Source organism: Balearica regulorum, chromosome 4, assembly GCF_011004875.1.
Source record: "Balearica regulorum gibbericeps isolate bBalReg1 chromosome 4, bBalReg1.pri, whole genome shotgun sequence".
In the NCBI taxonomy this organism is placed as follows: domain Eukaryota; kingdom Metazoa; phylum Chordata; class Aves; order Gruiformes; family Gruidae; genus Balearica; species Balearica regulorum.
The window spans coordinates 51,682,475-51,700,375 of record NC_046187.1 but is presented as its reverse complement, the minus strand read 5'-3'; the positions used below and the strand labels follow the sequence as shown (position 1 = coordinate 51,700,375).

The following is a 17,901-nucleotide window of genomic DNA, read 5'->3' as shown; positions in this document are numbered from 1 at the left end:
TGATCCAGACTGGCTTCTCTTCCAACGTGAAGAAATGCAAAGGCAGTTTTTAAACTGTATAGCTTATATTTTGCCAACTTGTCATATCCAAGACAGAACTGTCCAGGAATGCCTCCTGTGCCAGGGACTGACATTGACTGATCTACGTAAACCACCTGCGTGATATGCTACAGGAATTGGAGACCAATTAGGACAATGTCGTGGTTTTACCCCAGCCGGCAGCTGAGCACCACGCAGCTGCTCGTTCACTCCCTCCCCATCAGGATGGGGGAGAGAATTGGAAGAGTTAAAGTGAGAAAACTCGTGGGTTGAGATAAAGACAGTTTAATAGGTAAAGCAAAAGCCGCGCGCACAAGCAAAGCAAAGCAAGGAATTCATTCACCACTTCCCATGGGCAGGCAGGTGTTCAGCCATCTCCAGGAAAGCAGGGCTCCGTCACGCATAATGGTTACTTGGGAAGACAAACGCCATTGCTCCGAACGCTGCCGCCCCCCCCTCTCTTCCCCCAAGCTCCTTATAAACTGAGCATGACGTCATATGGTATGGAATATCCCTTTGGTCAGTTTGGGTCACCTGTACTGTCTATGTCCCCTCCCAACTCCTTGTGCACCCCCAGCCGTCCCGCTGGCAGGGCGGTGCGAGGAGCAGAAAAGGCCTTGGCCCCGCGTAAACACTGCTCAACAACAGGTCCATAGAACAAAAACATCTCTATATTATCAATGCTGTCTCCAGCACAAATTCAAAACATATCCCCACACTTGCTACTATGAAGAAAAATCAATCCTCTCAGCTGAAACCAGGACAGACAATCATTTTGTGCTGCTGTGGCACAAACTGTACTTAAGATCAAGTTCTGTTGCTGTATTTATTGCAAGCTCAGTAAAAAAGACTTTACAGAACATATTAAAGCCATTTTGAAATTAAGTCCCATCCTCTCTTCCATTAACTCAGGGCTAATGGATGTGAGCTCTGCTACATGACTGAACTGTAGTATTACCTTCCTTGCTTCCTGTATTACCCAGGAAGCTTTTGAGTTCAAACAAGTGAAAGCTTAAAAAAGCTAAATCATATGTTGCTCAAGCAATATGACATGATCTTCACCTAAAGAATAGTGTGTTTTTTCAGGAGACAAGCCAGAGAAAAGGAGGAGCGTGAAGTTAGTAGCTTGCTGTTAAATGGATTGGTTTATGCTACACGTTGTAAACTGTTTAGTAAATGTTTTACTGAAAGCGTGTGTGTGCCTGCCTTTGTGTGGAAGGAGAGAAAATGCGTGTAAACTGATGTTTTAAGGCTTGGCCAAGGTTTGGCCAAAGTGGCCTAAAGTGAGTTGAATTGGAGCAGATTTTCCGAGGCATAGCGTAAAGCTCATCATTAACACCTAGGCCACCCGTTGACTGGGAACTTGAAATGTCTTGTGGTATATGGGAACAACATCTTTTTAAAAAGCATCAGCTATGGATTATTTTTGTTTTGGTTTAGAGAAATAATGTAATAATCTCTTAGAATCTTTCAGCAGTTGAATGCTTGTCATTAAATCTTTACTCAGGTGTACTATGCATTCTCTTGCAAAAAATGCCAAATTGCCTCACCCTGAATGCAAAGTGGTAAACAGCAAGAGCCTTGCAATGAACAAGTTTGCTAAGATGCACTACCTGTCACAACTATAGTATCTCGGTGTCCATATTATGTTAGGCGTCTTTTCAGTCTGTGTATCTAGACTTTGTTTCTATGCAAGATATTTTGATGCTTTTCTGTTTGTCTGGATGGGATGCTGTCTTCGTTTTAAGTTTTTCAGGAAACTTCTAGTACATCTGTATAGTGCTACCAGATTTACTTTAATACTTTCTCTTACCAAGGGTCATGATCAGAGTTCTACTCTTGCCCAGCACTCTGTTGAATTGACATTACCCAATCACCATCCATTTCACCGAGATTTACTTCGATATGCTAAACTGATGGAGTGGCTCAAGAACACAGATTATGGAAAATATGAAGGGCTAACAAAGGTATGTGAAGTGCTCAAATGATGCTAGAGAACGTAAGTAATGTAATATTTCTGAGAGTCAAAAGAATTGTCTGTGTGTGCATGCATGTCCTTTTAATATTCCTTTATGTTAAATTTAATTCACTGCTCCCCTTTTCTTGTTCCTCTTTGGAATAGCAAAATTCATTTTTTGGTATTTGTTGTATTCTGTAAATTTTTTTCTCTCTGCTGAATTATCATATTAATATTTATGTAAAACAAGTTTGCCATTTTGCAGTCTTCTAAGAAAAATAATTAAGCTATTTTCATGTTGATGTGCTTATTGCCTATATGACATCTTTATTTCAACAGATCTTCATTTTACTTGGGAATGCAAAAAAACTTCAGAGTTCTTTTCTAAAGTAGATTAACTAGAAACATTTTGGCTTTGTATATATGTAAATTTTAACTACCTTGTTTGAAACTGACATGGAGTGAAAAAATTACTACAGAAGTATAGAAAACGTTTAGATATGAGTCAAGGAAAAGTTAGTCCTTATAGAACAAGTCGTCTTTAATGAAAGTACTGTCATTCTTAAAAACTCAACCATGGATGATTTAAATTACTCTTAAAACGGCTTTGAAATAGTTGTTCTTTTGCTTTCAGTGTAAGGCAGAGTCAGTGAATGGTTGACGTCTTTGTGATCTTCTAATAAAAAATTGAAAGGCTTACATATTTATGTATTATGTGTGCTAAGTAACAAAATTTTGAAGAATGTAAGAAAAAATTCTTGTGATCTTTGATAAATAAAATATTATTATAACCTTTGTATTAAAAATCTAAACAAACCAGATAATCATTATATATTTTTATATATTAAAAAAATATATTTGTGTGTGCTACATAAATATATAAATACATATATAGTCCAAACCAGTTTGTAATTTATTAGAACTTATCTACTTGCTGGTATGCTGGTTTTTAAGATCTATTTAGCTGTAATAGAATAAAGTCAAGACAATATGTATACCTGTTTACTAACTTTGAATTTTTCTTTTAAGAATTATATGGATTATTTATCACGACTATATGAAAGGGAAATAAAAGATTTCTTTGAAGTTGCCAAGATCAAGATGACGGGCACAACTAGAGAAGGAAAAAAGTTTGGTAAGCTTCCAGGAGGCATATATCTTCCTCAAATCTTACTATTTGCTTATAACATACTCATTATGACACCTAGGGCCAATTTTATAATGGTATAAAATTCTTTACTTTTGGCAAGGTGGCAGAAGTTGGATGAAAAATATGATTGGTAAACTTTCTGACTTCCACAAGGATGTATTCTGGCTAGGATTAAATAGTTTAGTGTGAGTATGGAAGTGAAGCTTAAAACAAAACAAAACAACCCCAAACCAACCAACAACCTGAATACTTAGAAAGCAACAGAGATATAGGTGTATTTATATATTGGCTATTGTATATTTTAAAGTGCACTACTTCAGAACTTGTTTAAAATATTTATATTTGCCACAGTTCACCAGTTTCCAAATTCTAAATTCAGAAATGATGTGCAGCTTTAACTAGAAAATTCTGTCAAGCCTATTTTGGGTCCTGAACTTATGCTTTGAAGTTTGATGGTAGAGAACAGAAAGTAATGAAAGGAAGAAAGCAGGAAGTGGTGAGGCTTGATTGAGGGAGGGAGAAGCTGGAAAGATAAGTCTTGGCGAGCTGTTGGACATGGAGGGCAAATGGTACCATAATGTGTCGTCATCAGAACAGTTAAATTCATAAATCCTGAAAAGATTTTTCAAGAACAAAACACTTTATCCTAATACAAACTGATTTCTAAAACATTCTAAACACTTTATCCTGGCACTTCTTTTGTGATTAGTGTTTGTGAGGAGACAGTTTTTGTAGTCATTTCCTAACTTCTGCATCAGGTATTTTGGAGAAAGAGGACCTTCAATTCATAAGCGTAAGAGCTGCACCTTGAGAAGGCTTCTCTTGTGTATTTGTGCGAATTTCAAGCATGTTTGAACTTTGCACAGAATAGTCAAGGAGGAAAGTAGCAAGAGTTTCTTTTTAACCAGTTCTCTTGTTTGATTTCTTTTGTGAAAATTTTGTGATTTCACAATTATACAAAGAGTATGTTTATGTTTGAGTCTTGCTGGTGATGGACTGACATGCAAAACCTGACCCAAGTGCCCAGTCCTCTGAAAATTGGTAGGAACCAGTCACAAAGCAAAAACTGGAAGCTGTATCCAGTGGGGACTCTCACAGAATTATTAATATTATAAATAGTAATTAAGCCATTAAATAATGGTTATCAGTGGCCACATATTTGAGGCCACAAGTAAATTAGATCAAAAAAACTTCAGTCCTCAGTACTAATCTTATAAAGAAGGAAAGCAGATTATATATGTTTAAAAAGCTGTTCCTTATATAAATATGATTTCATTTCACCATTTAAATATCAAGTTATCTATTTTGTAACAGCTTGTAAGTGTAATTTCAAAGGCTTCTCTGAAGGTAGTGGTTGCATGTTAATTCAAAATACATAACTTCTTAATAGTTATTTAAGGAATAGTGTAGGTGCATAATGCTCCAGTTGTACTCAGGCACTAAAGATGACCTGTTTCCAGGCTGTGTTGGTGTGTGTTCTTGCCTTTTTTTCTTTTTTTTTTTTTTTTTTTTTGTGCTTTGGGAGTAGCACTGCTGTTTGAATGCCTCAAATGCAGAGGGGATGCTGGGAGAATTCTGGCATTCTGTGCTAGTGCAAGGTTCTTTGTCTGCATTTTTATGGCAAAAAAAAATCTGGGGTTGTGAGCATTCATACTCGTCTTAAGTAGTCTTTTTTCTTTTTTTTTTTTCCTTCTTTTTTCTGATGAAGCCAAGACTTTGATACTTAAATACCATAAAATCAATGTGGGAAAGAGTGCTACTGCTGTCATATGTTTATATGATGTGGCTTCTCAAAAGCCACTGTGGCTCCCCTGGTTCTTCAGGGCCTGATCTTTGCCTGTACTTTTTCATATTCTGTAATACAGTCCCATGCGTTTGGAAATTGAGGATGATGAAGTGGGACCAATGCATGGCAGATGCATATGCCAAGTATATCAGGCCTTTTTACTCAAAAACTGCCAAAACCCCCAAGGTCTAAAAACTAGGCTGGAATTTAATTCAAGTTTGATGTTGTAATTGTCAGTAGTGTTGCCTACTTGAGAACATCTGGTATTTAAGACATGTTTGTGGCCTTTTAGAAGTACTTACTCATTCTATTACAGTAGGTTCTGCTTGCCTGCTCCATTTGGGGGGCTTGTAGCATCCATCCTCATCAAGATCTTCTTAATACCACATACTGCTTTTAGTGTATGTATGCAAATGCCTTTTACTGGTTAGGGATTCTCTATTTACTAGAAATGCCGATTTACTCTAAATTTCATATTGAAGTCCACTTGAGGAAACTGTTTTATTCTGCAAAAAACAGGAAAAATAAAAAACACCTTGTAAATTTTTTTTCACTATATATTTATTGTTTTCATCCTTTCCGAATTTGCAGTCATCAATTTTTGGTGCAGCATGAATACAAAAGATGTATTCTCTATGTAAACATCCCGATTTGCGAACAACAGAAAAGGTTAGCCAGTCTTACTGTCAATGTGAATGATTTTGCAGTATTGGTGTGTGTTTTTTTTAAATTGAAGAGGTGGCCAATATCTCTGACTCAGTAAAAAATTATGTAAATACATTTTAATTTCTTCATGTCTATAATCGATATGATGATTGATCTTGGAAACTGAGTCTTTTGCAATTTTAACTCTGATAAATAAAACCCTAATTTAATGGACTTCTCAATTTAATAGAACTTAAATACATGTTACCAAAAATGTTCCTTGAACACACTGTATAAGCAAAAGTAAAGTTTAATACCTAGAAACTTACTCTGTTTTCCATGTAGCTTAGATACTGAATTTCTAGAGTAGTACCTCTCCAACTAAATGTGTTTGCAATGTAGTTACTTGCTGCTTACAGTTCTCCGCATGTTTCTTTCCAGTTAGAGCTTAACTTGCATCTTGTGCATGGTTTGTGCAAACTGCATTTTAACTTGTCTTTGTCTTTGATGCTTGCAACCTAATTCATCCCAGCTACACTGCCTCGAAAAGAAAGTGCTGTCAAACAGGAAACTGAGAGTGAGTATAACTAGTTGCATTAGTTGGTATTGTCAATGCATGTGTGTCAATGTAAAGACATAGTGCTGCATCATGGAAATTATACCTAACACTGAAGCACTCCGTTCAGAATGAAATAAGCATTAGCAGAATCATGGGTTTTGCAAGGCAAAAATGAAGCACAGTTAAGTAGCCCAGCATAGAAGTTGAGAAGGTTTGCAGGTAAAGGCAACATCTTTTGGTTTTCCTATGCTACTAGTTGATCTAAAAAAAAATGTTTGTGTCTGAGAGCTTGTCATAGTTTTCCAGCTCTTCCAGTAGGTTGAGGTAACAACTTTTATTAGATCTATAGGCTTTGTCTTGTTTGTGTCCCTAGACTAGATACCAACATAGCAGTTAAAATGCAAGTTTCATCTAAGTGTCTTTGTAGTTGAGATGTGAGAAGTTTACATGGGGGTCAAATATTGATGATTTCTTCGTCTTTTTTGTTACTAGCTTTCTCCATCCTGTTCCAACATTTCTGAAAATTTGGGAAAAAATAAAAAGATAAGCTCCTTACCTAGGAGAAGACCCCACAATATGAGAAAGAAATGTCTGAATGTTAATTATGATCAAAAGGAACGGGGAGTATTAGCAGTAGAGTTCCTGTGGAATTATAGATCCACCAAAATAGCTGGAGCAAACTGTGTAGACAAAAGGATGTTAACAGCAGAAAGATCAAGATGAAAAAGTGCCTGCATGTATATAAAGCTTTTTAATTTTTTTCCTCTTGTGGATTAATTCTTCTGCCTGTGGCAGCCTTTGCCCAAAGTACATTCAGAAAGATCATAATTGGTCTTTTGGTTCCAAGCTTTCAAGGAGAGTATCTATCCCAGTGTTCCTACATTTCACAGGTCTGTTCCTTTTATACCTTTTCCATACTTTACAATGAACGTGTATGTAGCTACGTTCTACTTTGAAACTTGCTGAAGTATTTCATTAACAAGAAAAGAACGTATTTATAGCATAAGCATTTGCAGTTTAGACAAAAATAAAGTTGTTTGATTTTCATGTAGGACTACTAGCAACTCTTGATCTCATATGTTCTGTAATGAACCTGTTCTTGAGTATTTTATTCTGCCTTTGCTTCCCTCCTTCATAGTGTCTTTATTTCACAGGTCTTCATGGAAGTTCTGGAAAATTGACTGGGTCTACTTCTAGCCTAAATAAACTCTCTGTTCAGAGTTCGGGAAACCGTAGGTCTCAGTCATCCTCACTGCTGGATATGGGAAACATGTCTGCCTCTGACCTTGATGTGGCTGATAGAACAAAATTTGATAAGGTAAAGCCAAAATGCTGCATAGGATTCCTGCTTAGTTTTGTATTAGAAGCCTCTTGCATATCCTTCTTGCGTAGTTTAAAGATCTGTACTGTTTAAGTCTTAAAACATGCCAATTTCAAATTCTGTATGCACCACACATCTAATAAAGGCAGTTTCTAAGAAATATGTAGATCAGAGTAGTATTCTCTGATTATAAGATTCCATTTAGTACCTTTATATGCTTAGTGTGATCTATAAAGAATATCAAGCATAAAAAATGGTCTGTTAAGTTTAAGCCCAATATGCATTTTTAAGCAAATAGGAATTGAATGGATGGATTCTTCAACTGATTTTTTTTCTCAGTACAAATCTTCATATGTTCTGTCGCATTTTGTCTGTATGTAAACAAAAGCGAAAGATAAGAAAACATAATTTTCTTTAAGCCAGGACCTGAGCATGGCCCTAAAATTTCATTTGTATTGGTTTCACATCAAAGTTATAATCAGTTTTCAGCTTTAACCAATGTCCCTAAGTTCTTACTGGAGTGTCCTCAGTATCTGTTTAAAAACCTGCTGTCCTCAGCATCTGTTTTGTGGTTGGGTTTGGTTTTTTTTCCTGAACCTTTAAAAGTGACAGTATTCCTCACTTGTTGTGGAATTAACTCCTCAGTACTGTGCAGGAAGAAGGAGCTGTTATCAGAGTGAGAGATAAAAATAATTTTTTTGTTCTCCATTGAATTATTTGATGGAGATGAGTATTATTCTTCTGACTTTTTCAAATCCTTGCTCTGTCTTGTTCTGGGAGGAAATATATGCCTGAAACAGTTATTACACACCTGCAGCAGCAACTTGTCTAGAATTAAAATTATAGCTTTAAAAAACAATTTTATATATATACATTTTTTTCAACAACTTCTGACTTTTATCTCACACCCATTGGGGACATGTGAGTGTGACTAATGTATACAGAGTTGTAAGCCATTGAGCTGACCTAGTAGGTTTTTTCAATATTTTTTTTTCAAGGGGAATTTTCAGTAGTATGGATTTAGTATGTGGCTAGATTGGCTTCATTTATCTAAATTATTGCATGTCTTAATCCTTAAATACTCATGGAGAAAATTCCATGCTATGTAAAGATGACAGATTAGAAGTATGTCTAACACCTGACTTACAATTTCAGTAGTTCATGTTAATAAAATTAAATTAATGAATTATTGCAAAAATAATTTAAATCTAAAAATCATGATGAATACTTCTATTTCAGTACAAAAGCTGCTGTTGGTTTCTGTAGCAGCTACATAGAAAGTTTTTCTACAAAGCAGTTATCTTCTACATACACAATTTACCTGCTTTTCTTCCCTGAGGCTTTTGTCTTCTTCTCAGCAAGCCAAGCAGAAAAGAGGTTTTCAGAACCCATGACTTACTATTAAAATGTGAATGTTTTCATTATAGCACAAAAGTCCTTCTTCAGGCTGTGAGTAGAAAACTTCTAACTGTGGAAAACATAGATTGTTCTTTTCTTCCCAGTGTTACATGGATGAGAAGGGACTATGTTCAAGATGCAAGTATCACTTTTAAAGATAAAAGTACAAGCTGCTTCCATTTCTGTTGAGTAGAAATAAGACTTCTAAAGCTTACTGAAGATAGAAAGTATAAAATCCTATGCATCAAACAATTAAAATCAGCATTACTAACTGTTCATAATATTTGGTGTGTTGATAAAATATTTGTCTGTCTGTAGATTTTCGAGCAAGTACTAAGTGAACTAGAGCCCCTGTGTCTGGCAGAACAGGACTTCAATCAGTAAAATTTTTCAAACTACAGCAACATCAGAGCATCTCGGGAACGACGGCGTATGACTCTTAATTTTGTCACTAAGTCAAAAATATTGAAACAGACCTCATAAGAGACCTGTTTAAAAGATAACTTCTGAATATATTTGGCAATTGCATGATCAATAATTTTTCTCCATTAGCTGGCAGAATCTTTATTTTTGGCTGACCAATACAAAATCTATTAAAGAAGGACTGATATGTTTCTTTTGCCATGGCTTTGTTTCCTTATAAGATCACAATAAACACTTCTTCATGTTATGAAGAAGGGAATGAGGAGTAATTGTGGATAGTGGTATATTCTGGGAACCATGACCAGAAAAGTACCAGAACCTTGGAAACCACTGTATTTGCTACTTTGAAACAAATAAAAACCCCAAAATTATAATTATGTTGATTTTGTCAGATATAATTATCATTCACGTATAGAATTGAAGACAAGCTTTAAGCTTCCATTCCTTGTTCTTACAGAATGAAGCGGAGGAAATGGATGGAGGAACTTTATCTCGTTCATACACTTCTGGTGTTCCACAAACAGTATCATCTGAGTATGTGCTGCTGTTGTTTATTATTGATTCTTAAGCCTACATGTGAATTTATTTGGCATAAAAACCTTTTTTTTTCTGTAATCAGAAATTGTTCTTTTAGTGAAAATGAATAGTGAACTTGTAATTTGCACTTAGACCCTGAATGTATAAATACAAACATTTTTGTATGTAGGATGAATGTTTCCATCTATAGTAGTATAAAAAAAAAAAGCTTAATTCTCTACTAGCTTGCAAAGTGAAATTAGGCACTGTAATATGTAAAATATGCTTTGGAAAAAATGCTTCCACACAGAAAATACTGCTTGTAATATTTTATACCTGTGACTATTGACTTTTATTGTGTGGCATTGACATTTCTTCCTTTAGCAGCATTCTGAAAATCATGAGACTTGTTGAATGCAAATGACACTACTATATCCAATAAGTTTATCCGAAGAACATATCAAAGAACATGTAAAATAGCCTAAGTAAACTGTCAGAGTAATATTTTTATTTTATGCCATTTTTAATAGGAAGGACATGATTCGACAAATGATGACAAAAATTTTTCGTTGTATTGAACCTGAGCTGAATAATCTTATAGCGCTGGGGGACAAGATTGATAGCTTTAATTCCCTTTATATGTTAGTCAAGATGAGTCATCATGTATGGACAGCACAAAATGTGGATCCAGCTTCCTTTCTCAGCACAACGCTTGGAAATGTTTGGTGACTGTCAAAAGGAACTTTGATAAATGCATTGTAAGTTCTTTAGTTATTCTGATTAAGCTAAATATAATATAGAAAGCCCACTCCTACCTAGTTTGATTTTGCATTTCTTTATAGTTAAATTTTTGCTTTTAATTTGAAATGAAAATGAGTAACTTTTATTGCTCTTCTACTGGCCAAATGTTCAAAAAAAGATAAACTAATTGGTGGTTGTGTTCTTTTCCCTCTCCATTCCAGTTTTCTTCAATAATTAGCAATTTTAGAGAAGTGACCACTTGTTCACTGCTGTGAGCTAGCTGACATATTCAGTTGTTTGTTTTAAACTTGTTACTGTTATGACGATTACTGATGTCAGTCAAGTAAACTCTAAGCTCTCTCTGCCTTTTTTTACTTACCAAAAGAAAAGGTCATGGACTTAAGGAAGGGTTTGCTTTTCCACTTTGAGCATAATATGCTGAATAGACATCCCTTCCATGTGTTCAGTTATTTCTGTCTTGTATCTAACAAAAACTTGGTTTAGATAGAATGGCAAATCTTTGGCAGTAGGAGAGGCAGCTTCTACTGTCAGAAAACTTCCTTTTGCTAATACGACCATTATATGAAATGTGCAAGCTTAGTGAAAACATACTTGTTGGTGTAACTTTTTTATTGTCATAAATGTAATTTGACTCTAGGCAAACATAATAAGACTGACCATTCTTGACCAATTTAATTCTTCAGATATTTTGAAGGAGAATATTATTTACTCAGAAATAAAATTTCAGTAGAAGATTAAAGAAACTTCGTGTAGCAAAAGGAATTGTTAGCCTGGTTCAATCAGAAGAGTGAAGTTCCTTGTTAGATCAAAGAATGAAAATTATTAATTGCTTCTGGTGGATAAGTTTGTTGTTGTTTTTTTTTTTTTCTTAATACTAAGTAAGTAAACAATGGAGAACAAAAGATGGAAGATTTACTTGCCCATCTTCCTTTTTTCTTTCCAATTATTTTATTTCTTAATAAATTTTTGAGGGTAAAAATGAGGAATAAGCAGATATACTAACTGAAAGATAAAATCAGCTCCGTGTTTGATACGTGTCAGTTTTTTCAGTATGTCTGCATTTTTATTTTATTTGAGCAGTTGTTAAATGATCTGGAGTCATATATTAGAGGCTAAACATCTGTTCTTTTAAATTTAAGAGTAACCAGATGAAGCAGATGGATGAAGTAAAAATCTCAAAGAAGAGTAAAGTTGGGATCCTTCCATTTGTTGCTGAATTTGAAGAGTTTGCAGCTCTTGCTGAATCAATTTTCAAAAATGCAGAACGACGAGGAGATCTAGGATAAGCCTATATAAAACTTATCAGAGCTGTTTTTGTCAGTGGTAGGGTCTTCTGAGGTTGTCATAGTTACTAAAATGATTTTTTATCCTCCTATTTATGTACAATTTTGCTCCAATTAAGAGATTATTTTTTTAAAGACTCTCTGTTGCAAGCAACTTAACTAAAATTTCAGCAAAATATCTGTTCATATCTGTTATCAGTAGGAGAGCAAGTGTAAACCTTTTGATTGCAATATACTTTTTAAGATCAAATGTAGATATTTCCCTTTGTACATACCTGGAAGGTAACTTGTTATGACAGGGAAGTGGTTAAGACTCTGGAGGGAGAGAAGAGGTTGCAGCGACATGACATGCTCAATCTGAAGTGGTTTCCTGTCTTTCTCCCCCAGTTTCACTTAAACAAGGAGATGAATCTGGATGGGATCATGCATTTGGCTATAATATCATTTATCTTCAACAGCCCTGTCTAAAATATTTCACCTTGAGTTCTGGCTTATGAATTTGACCCTTTCTTGGCAGATTAGGTCCTTTGTGTTCTAGCCTGATGCCAGCAGAATATCTCTCCCAGTCCTCCCTATTTTTCCACCTATTAGTCTGAAAACTCAGCAGCAATATCCTTGTTCTACTGGTTTCATTTAACCTTAAAAAAAAAAAGGGGGGGGGGGGGGTGTGGTGGATATGCAAGCCAATGAACTCTGGAAAAACTGTCCTTCCCCTTTTAGAATGCAGGGAGACACAGATGGATGGACCTCTCTGTGTGGATTCACCTGCACATTTTCAAACAACTCCACATATAGTAATTCCCAACCACTGAGACTTACCTTTTTTTTTTTTTTTTAGGGGATGATTAGGCAAGAGGAGGCAGTAGAGATAATAAAGCTAGTTTGAGGAAATTACAGCATAATGGTTCTGAACATATTAGGATATCATATAACATTACATCATAGTACAGTAGACTAGAGCCTGTATGTAGTCAGCAGGAGCATCCCAGCTGATAGGACCGTAAATTTTGGAAGTGTTTTTTGATGGCACCAACTTTTCTGTCCTTAAGAATTTACTATTCAGGTGCAAATACCAATAGAGAGGCAAAACTATACGATGATAAAATAACGAGTGTAGGAAGAATTTAGAAAAGCATGGGGTTCAAAATGATGCCAGTCAAACATTGAAGAAAAAACAAAATCTGTTTCAGACAAGCACACAGCGAGCTTAAAGAACAAAGAATGGCGGGGATGAGGAGAAGTAAAGAGTGAAGATGAAACAAAGTCAAAACTGTGTACAAAATTAGTGCAAGCAGTATGTTCAATGCAGTAAGATACTTCATTTGCAAGTAATGTTTGAAATGAGTCAGAAAGATGTAGTACTTCAGGTAGAATTGGAGGGGGTGGTAGGAAATTATATGGAAAGAACAAAATTGGCAGTAGCAAACTCTTCCTAGTGGCAATTCAGTGTTCTGACTGAAATAAATGTGATCTTTATTGATACTCTGGTGCTCAGGATCACTTCCATGGTGGGCATCCTGGTAGTCTCAGCAAAATAATTAATGGATTAAGGCATAGAGACTTAATTGTGCTCTTGGTTGAAGCTATCCTCTTTCAGCAGCTTTTAGGTGCGATAAGGGAGCAATAGGTAGAATTTCTTTTGCCTGCCTTGATGTTTTTTTGGGGGAGGAGGATGAAAGTAAGAGACCTGTGTGCAGCATTACACATTTTTATTATTAAATTTGGGAATTGACAGTAACTTTCACCATAAAACTAATAAGCTAAGCAAAAACTGAGAGACTAGGAAGTACATTTTTTAAAAAAAAACCAAAACATTACCTTATTGAAGATTTTTGTTCTGGAAAAGAGGGGAATGACACTTTTCTTAAATAGTCCTGTCATGTGGAAGTTATTAGGGATAATGTAAGCAGGCTTGTAAGCCTCCACAGAATGTGGGTTGTTTCTCACTTATGAAAATGACCATATGTAGTCACTGTGTTGTGTCTTTTTTTGTAAGTGATTTTTCCGGCATACAAATTTCATGGTCTTCGAGCCTGTACATATCTGTTATTACTTTTGAAGGCTCTCAGGTTTTGATTTCTGTAGTGGCAATTATGACAATCACCCATACAAATGGTTATCAGTGACATAAAATCCCAAATTCCTTTTCTGTGACAGTATTATGGTTGTAAGTTACTTTTTCTGAATGTGGTTGTCCTTTTGGTATTTGAAGTATTTTGCTTCCTTTTTCTTTCAGTTGAAAAAGTAGCTAATGAAAGCCAGAAAACACCTAGAGATGTGGTCATGATGGAGAACTTCCATCATATTTTTGCAACGCTTTCCCGCTTGAAAATCTCTTGTCTTGAGGCTGAGAAAAAAGAAGCCAAACAGAAATACACTGATCATCTTCAGTCTTATGTAATCTACTCACTCGGACAGCCTCTTGAGAAATTAAATGTAAGTATATTTGAGTTTAAACTACTCTGTACCATTTAAATGTATATTTCTCAAGTGTTTAATTTGCACTGTTTGATCTCTATATCACTGCATCTGTCATAATCTCTATTATTTTAGAATTGAGCATGTCTGACAAGAGTACTCATGAGGGTAACGGTTTGGGATGCAAACTACCAAATTTTTCATGGCAATGAACAGTACTGACTAAACATCAGTTGTGTCTTAAGCACATGGTTTTGAGGAAGGAAAAGACAAGGGGAAAAGTAATCAGCAGCTTTGGGATAATTTTCTCCACCTCAGCTGCAGAGAAAATTACTATAGTTTCTGAACTGTTCAACAAATAATAAGAAAAGTTTTAGGAAAGTTCTGTATGTCCAAAGTTGACCTAAGTGTTAAACTGAATGCTGACTTAGGTTCATACTCGGTTCTGGCCACTGAATGTTTCCTGTTGTTCATTGCCTTTTCTACAAGCACGATTTCAGCCATTCATTTTCTGAAAAGTCTAAGATATATTCTCTTTTTGAAAATTAAAATGTTTTATTGCTGCTTCCCACTTGTTGTGGGTTGAGTCTGGCCAGCAGCTAAGCTGCCACACAACTGCTTGCTTGCCTTTGCTTGTCCCCAAGCAGGACAGGGGAGAGAATAGGAAGAGCAAAAGTGAGAAAACTTGGGGGTGGAGATAAAGACAGTTTAATCAGTTAAGGGAAGAGAAAGAGAGGAAAAAAACCCTAAATAAGTGATGGAAAGGCAGTCACTCGGTACCTCCCACAACGAGACTGATGCCCAGCCAGTTTCTGAGCAACAGCCACCTTGAAGGCAAACACCACCCCCACCCCCTCCTCTAACCCTAATTTTTATAGTTGAGCATGATGTTACATGCTATGGAATACCCTTTGGCCACATTTGACCAACATTTCAGCAGTAACCAAAACATTAGTGTGTTATCAGCCATGTTGCAGCCACAAATCCAAACCGCAGCACCATATGGGCTGCTATGAAGAAAGTTAACTCCATCCTGGCCAGACCCCATGCACTATTTCAAATGATGTTGTGGCTCTACATGCATGTTCCTGGGCATATTTCCCTCCATTTTTATTATGTTGAGCCAACTGGTGTGGGGCAGCGAGGAGAGAGGGTTACTATGAACAAATACTGCTGTTGTGTAATTATGGTTTAAGTAGAGAAATTCCTATTCAGATGCTTACTCAGGTTATCCTAAAGATCCAGTATTTTCCCAGGATATGGCCTCATCAATTGAGGATTTTGAGGCTGATTCAGTATTAGTTATAAAGTTGCAAAGAAGAGCTTGATTGCTTCTAAAAATAATTGATTTCAGTTTTACACTAGTAGTTATGGAGTGCTGTATTGTTGAGCTGTGCTTTAATGTTTTGCGCTACTTCATGAGCAATTAAAACAAAAATAGGAACTCACAACAGTCAAGCAGAATGAAGACAACTACACATATGCTTGTCAAATTAATTGGTTTAGATTTGTAATAATCATTAATGCTGTTATTGCTCGTTAGCATTTTTTTGAAGGTGTTGAAGCTCGTGTGGCACAAGGTATACGAGAAGAGGAAGTAAGCTATCAGCTGGCTTTTAATAAACAAGAGCTTCGTAAAGTTATAAAGGAATATCCTGGTAAGGAAGTAAAGAAGGGATTGGATAATCTTTACAAGAAGGTAGATAAACATCTCTGTGAAGAAGAAAACTTACTTCAGGTAAACGAAATCATGGCTTTAAAAGCTTGTAATGTTTACACAGAGGCTTTTATTATTGCTTTTGTATATGTATTCTGTGAGAAGTGCCTACCTTCAGCATAACTCTGAAAACCCATTAAATTTTAACTGGAGTTTTTTATACTCCCACTCTGATTCTATGTGGCGCAATGTTGATTTGAACTGTGGTGGTAGAGATAAAGGAATTTTCTTTCTGAACTGATTCCTGAGCTGACCATTAAGGGGTGATCTCTGTTCTGCAAAATACACCGGAAGTAGAGAGAACTAGACTTAAATGAACAGTTAACCTGATCTGATATTTATCTGGTACACTATAGCAGAATATACTTTCCATTAGATCTTTTCTGATAGTTATATTATCTAAGTTTTTCTTATATTCTAAATTTTCTCACTGGAGTAAATGATAAATAGATTTAAGAGTTAACAGCTTTAACATGCATTGCATGTTTTAACATGCATTAACAGCTTTTTAAAGTTGGAAACGTGAATTAGTAGCACTGTTTCTGGTTAGGAGTGTTTTCATTAAAGACAAAAGGAATACCTCTTTTAGGACAACTTTCTCATCTTCTTTACTATTTTCTGCTTTGCAGTGTAGATCTGGTAGGAGTCATGTAAACATTAAAGACTTAATGGGTAAAAAAACTTCAATTTTTTTTTTTGTTTTTTATGCAGCAACTCAGTTTACTGAACTTTGTTAGCAAGCTTTAGTTTTAAAATGGCACCTGAACTGAGAATCAATTAATGAACCAATGTTTTGTAGCGTGTTGTGCCAGTTGATGTTTCCTAAAGTTTGGTTTCTTTGGCAGGTTGTGTGGCATTCCATGCAAGATGAGTTTATACGACAATACAAGCACTTTGAAGGGCTGATAGCTCGCTGCTATCCTGGATCAGGAATTACTATGGAATTCACTATACAGGATATTTTAGACTACTGCTCCAGTATTGCACAGTCTCATTAAGTCCTAGAAGGGGAAAAAGAAGCTAGCAAAGTTTGTGCCTGTGTATAAGGGAATCAAACACTATAAATGCTATTTGTTTTTAAAAAGTAGATTTCCATGTGTATGTGTAGTTAACTGCCATATATGTCAAGTTACACTCCTGCTTCAGATGTCTTTCAGGGCAAAATGAAATCTTCGGGGATTTGTTGCTCCTCTACTGGGTTGAAGTACTGTTTGAAAGCATTAATTCTGTGAAACACTTTGGATATAGTTTTTTCCCTTCCCCTAATGTTCTGATACTTTTATTTATAATCCCTTCTTTTGCTAAAAGCAGTAAGCACTAACTTTTGTAGTACACAAAAAGGATACTACTGTTTTCACTAATACTTTGCATCTTGGGAATTATGTAAGCATTAAAGACTATCAAATCCTCTCCCTTCCTCATTGTACAAAGTATGGATGTGGAACTTGATGCAGTGGGAATACTGAATTAATGTTCTGAGACATAATGTGACTATGGCTGTAATTCTTAATTAAACTGTGTTCATCATATTCTGTATTTCTGCGGAGTGCTATTTCAAAAAGGTGAAAATGCAGTTATTTCCATTGGTTTGTCTTTTGGGTATTGAAGTTAAATTGCTCTGTTTCTCAACACACTTTTTTTTTTTTTTTCCTTCCTTTTAGTAAGTATGATGTAGCACCAGTATACTGCCACCTCGTGTAACCCCTTCCTCCTCCTGGAGCTTCAGCTGCCTGGGATTTCAGGACCTAGTTTTTCTGTACAGCTTGAGGAAATTGCTAAGTCGTTGGATAGAGGTGGGTGTATGTAGAATAGAAACAGGCACAATAAAGGTAAACATGCAGACAGAGGTAAGATTTTTGGGTTTTTGAGATGCAGATGCAAGAATAAAAAACAGTAACATGAATGAGAATGTTACAAAACTTCTAAG

The 17,901-nt window shown here is 35.7% G+C and overlaps 1 protein-coding gene across 1 annotated transcript in view; it reads left to right on the top strand.

Annotated features, from left to right (window-relative positions):
* The window catches only part of EXOC1 (exocyst complex component 1), a 33,263-nt gene extending 15,765 nt beyond the window's left edge, over nucleotides 1-17,498 (top strand). The window contains 13 exon segments of the mRNA XM_075752126.1: nucleotides 1,857-2,006; nucleotides 3,026-3,131; nucleotides 6,110-6,154; nucleotides 7,291-7,454; nucleotides 9,174-9,236; nucleotides 9,239-9,283; nucleotides 9,736-9,812; nucleotides 10,325-10,512; nucleotides 10,515-10,552; nucleotides 11,696-11,879; nucleotides 14,076-14,275; nucleotides 15,801-15,995; nucleotides 16,820-17,498. Coding sequence (XP_075608241.1) covers nucleotides 1,857-2,006; nucleotides 3,026-3,131; nucleotides 6,110-6,154; nucleotides 7,291-7,454; nucleotides 9,174-9,236; nucleotides 9,239-9,283; nucleotides 9,736-9,812; nucleotides 10,325-10,512; nucleotides 10,515-10,552; nucleotides 11,696-11,879; nucleotides 14,076-14,275; nucleotides 15,801-15,995; nucleotides 16,820-16,972 — 1,608 coding nt within the window. The 3' untranslated portion in view covers nucleotides 16,973-17,498.
* Nucleotides 17,499-17,901: the final 403 nt, after the last annotated feature.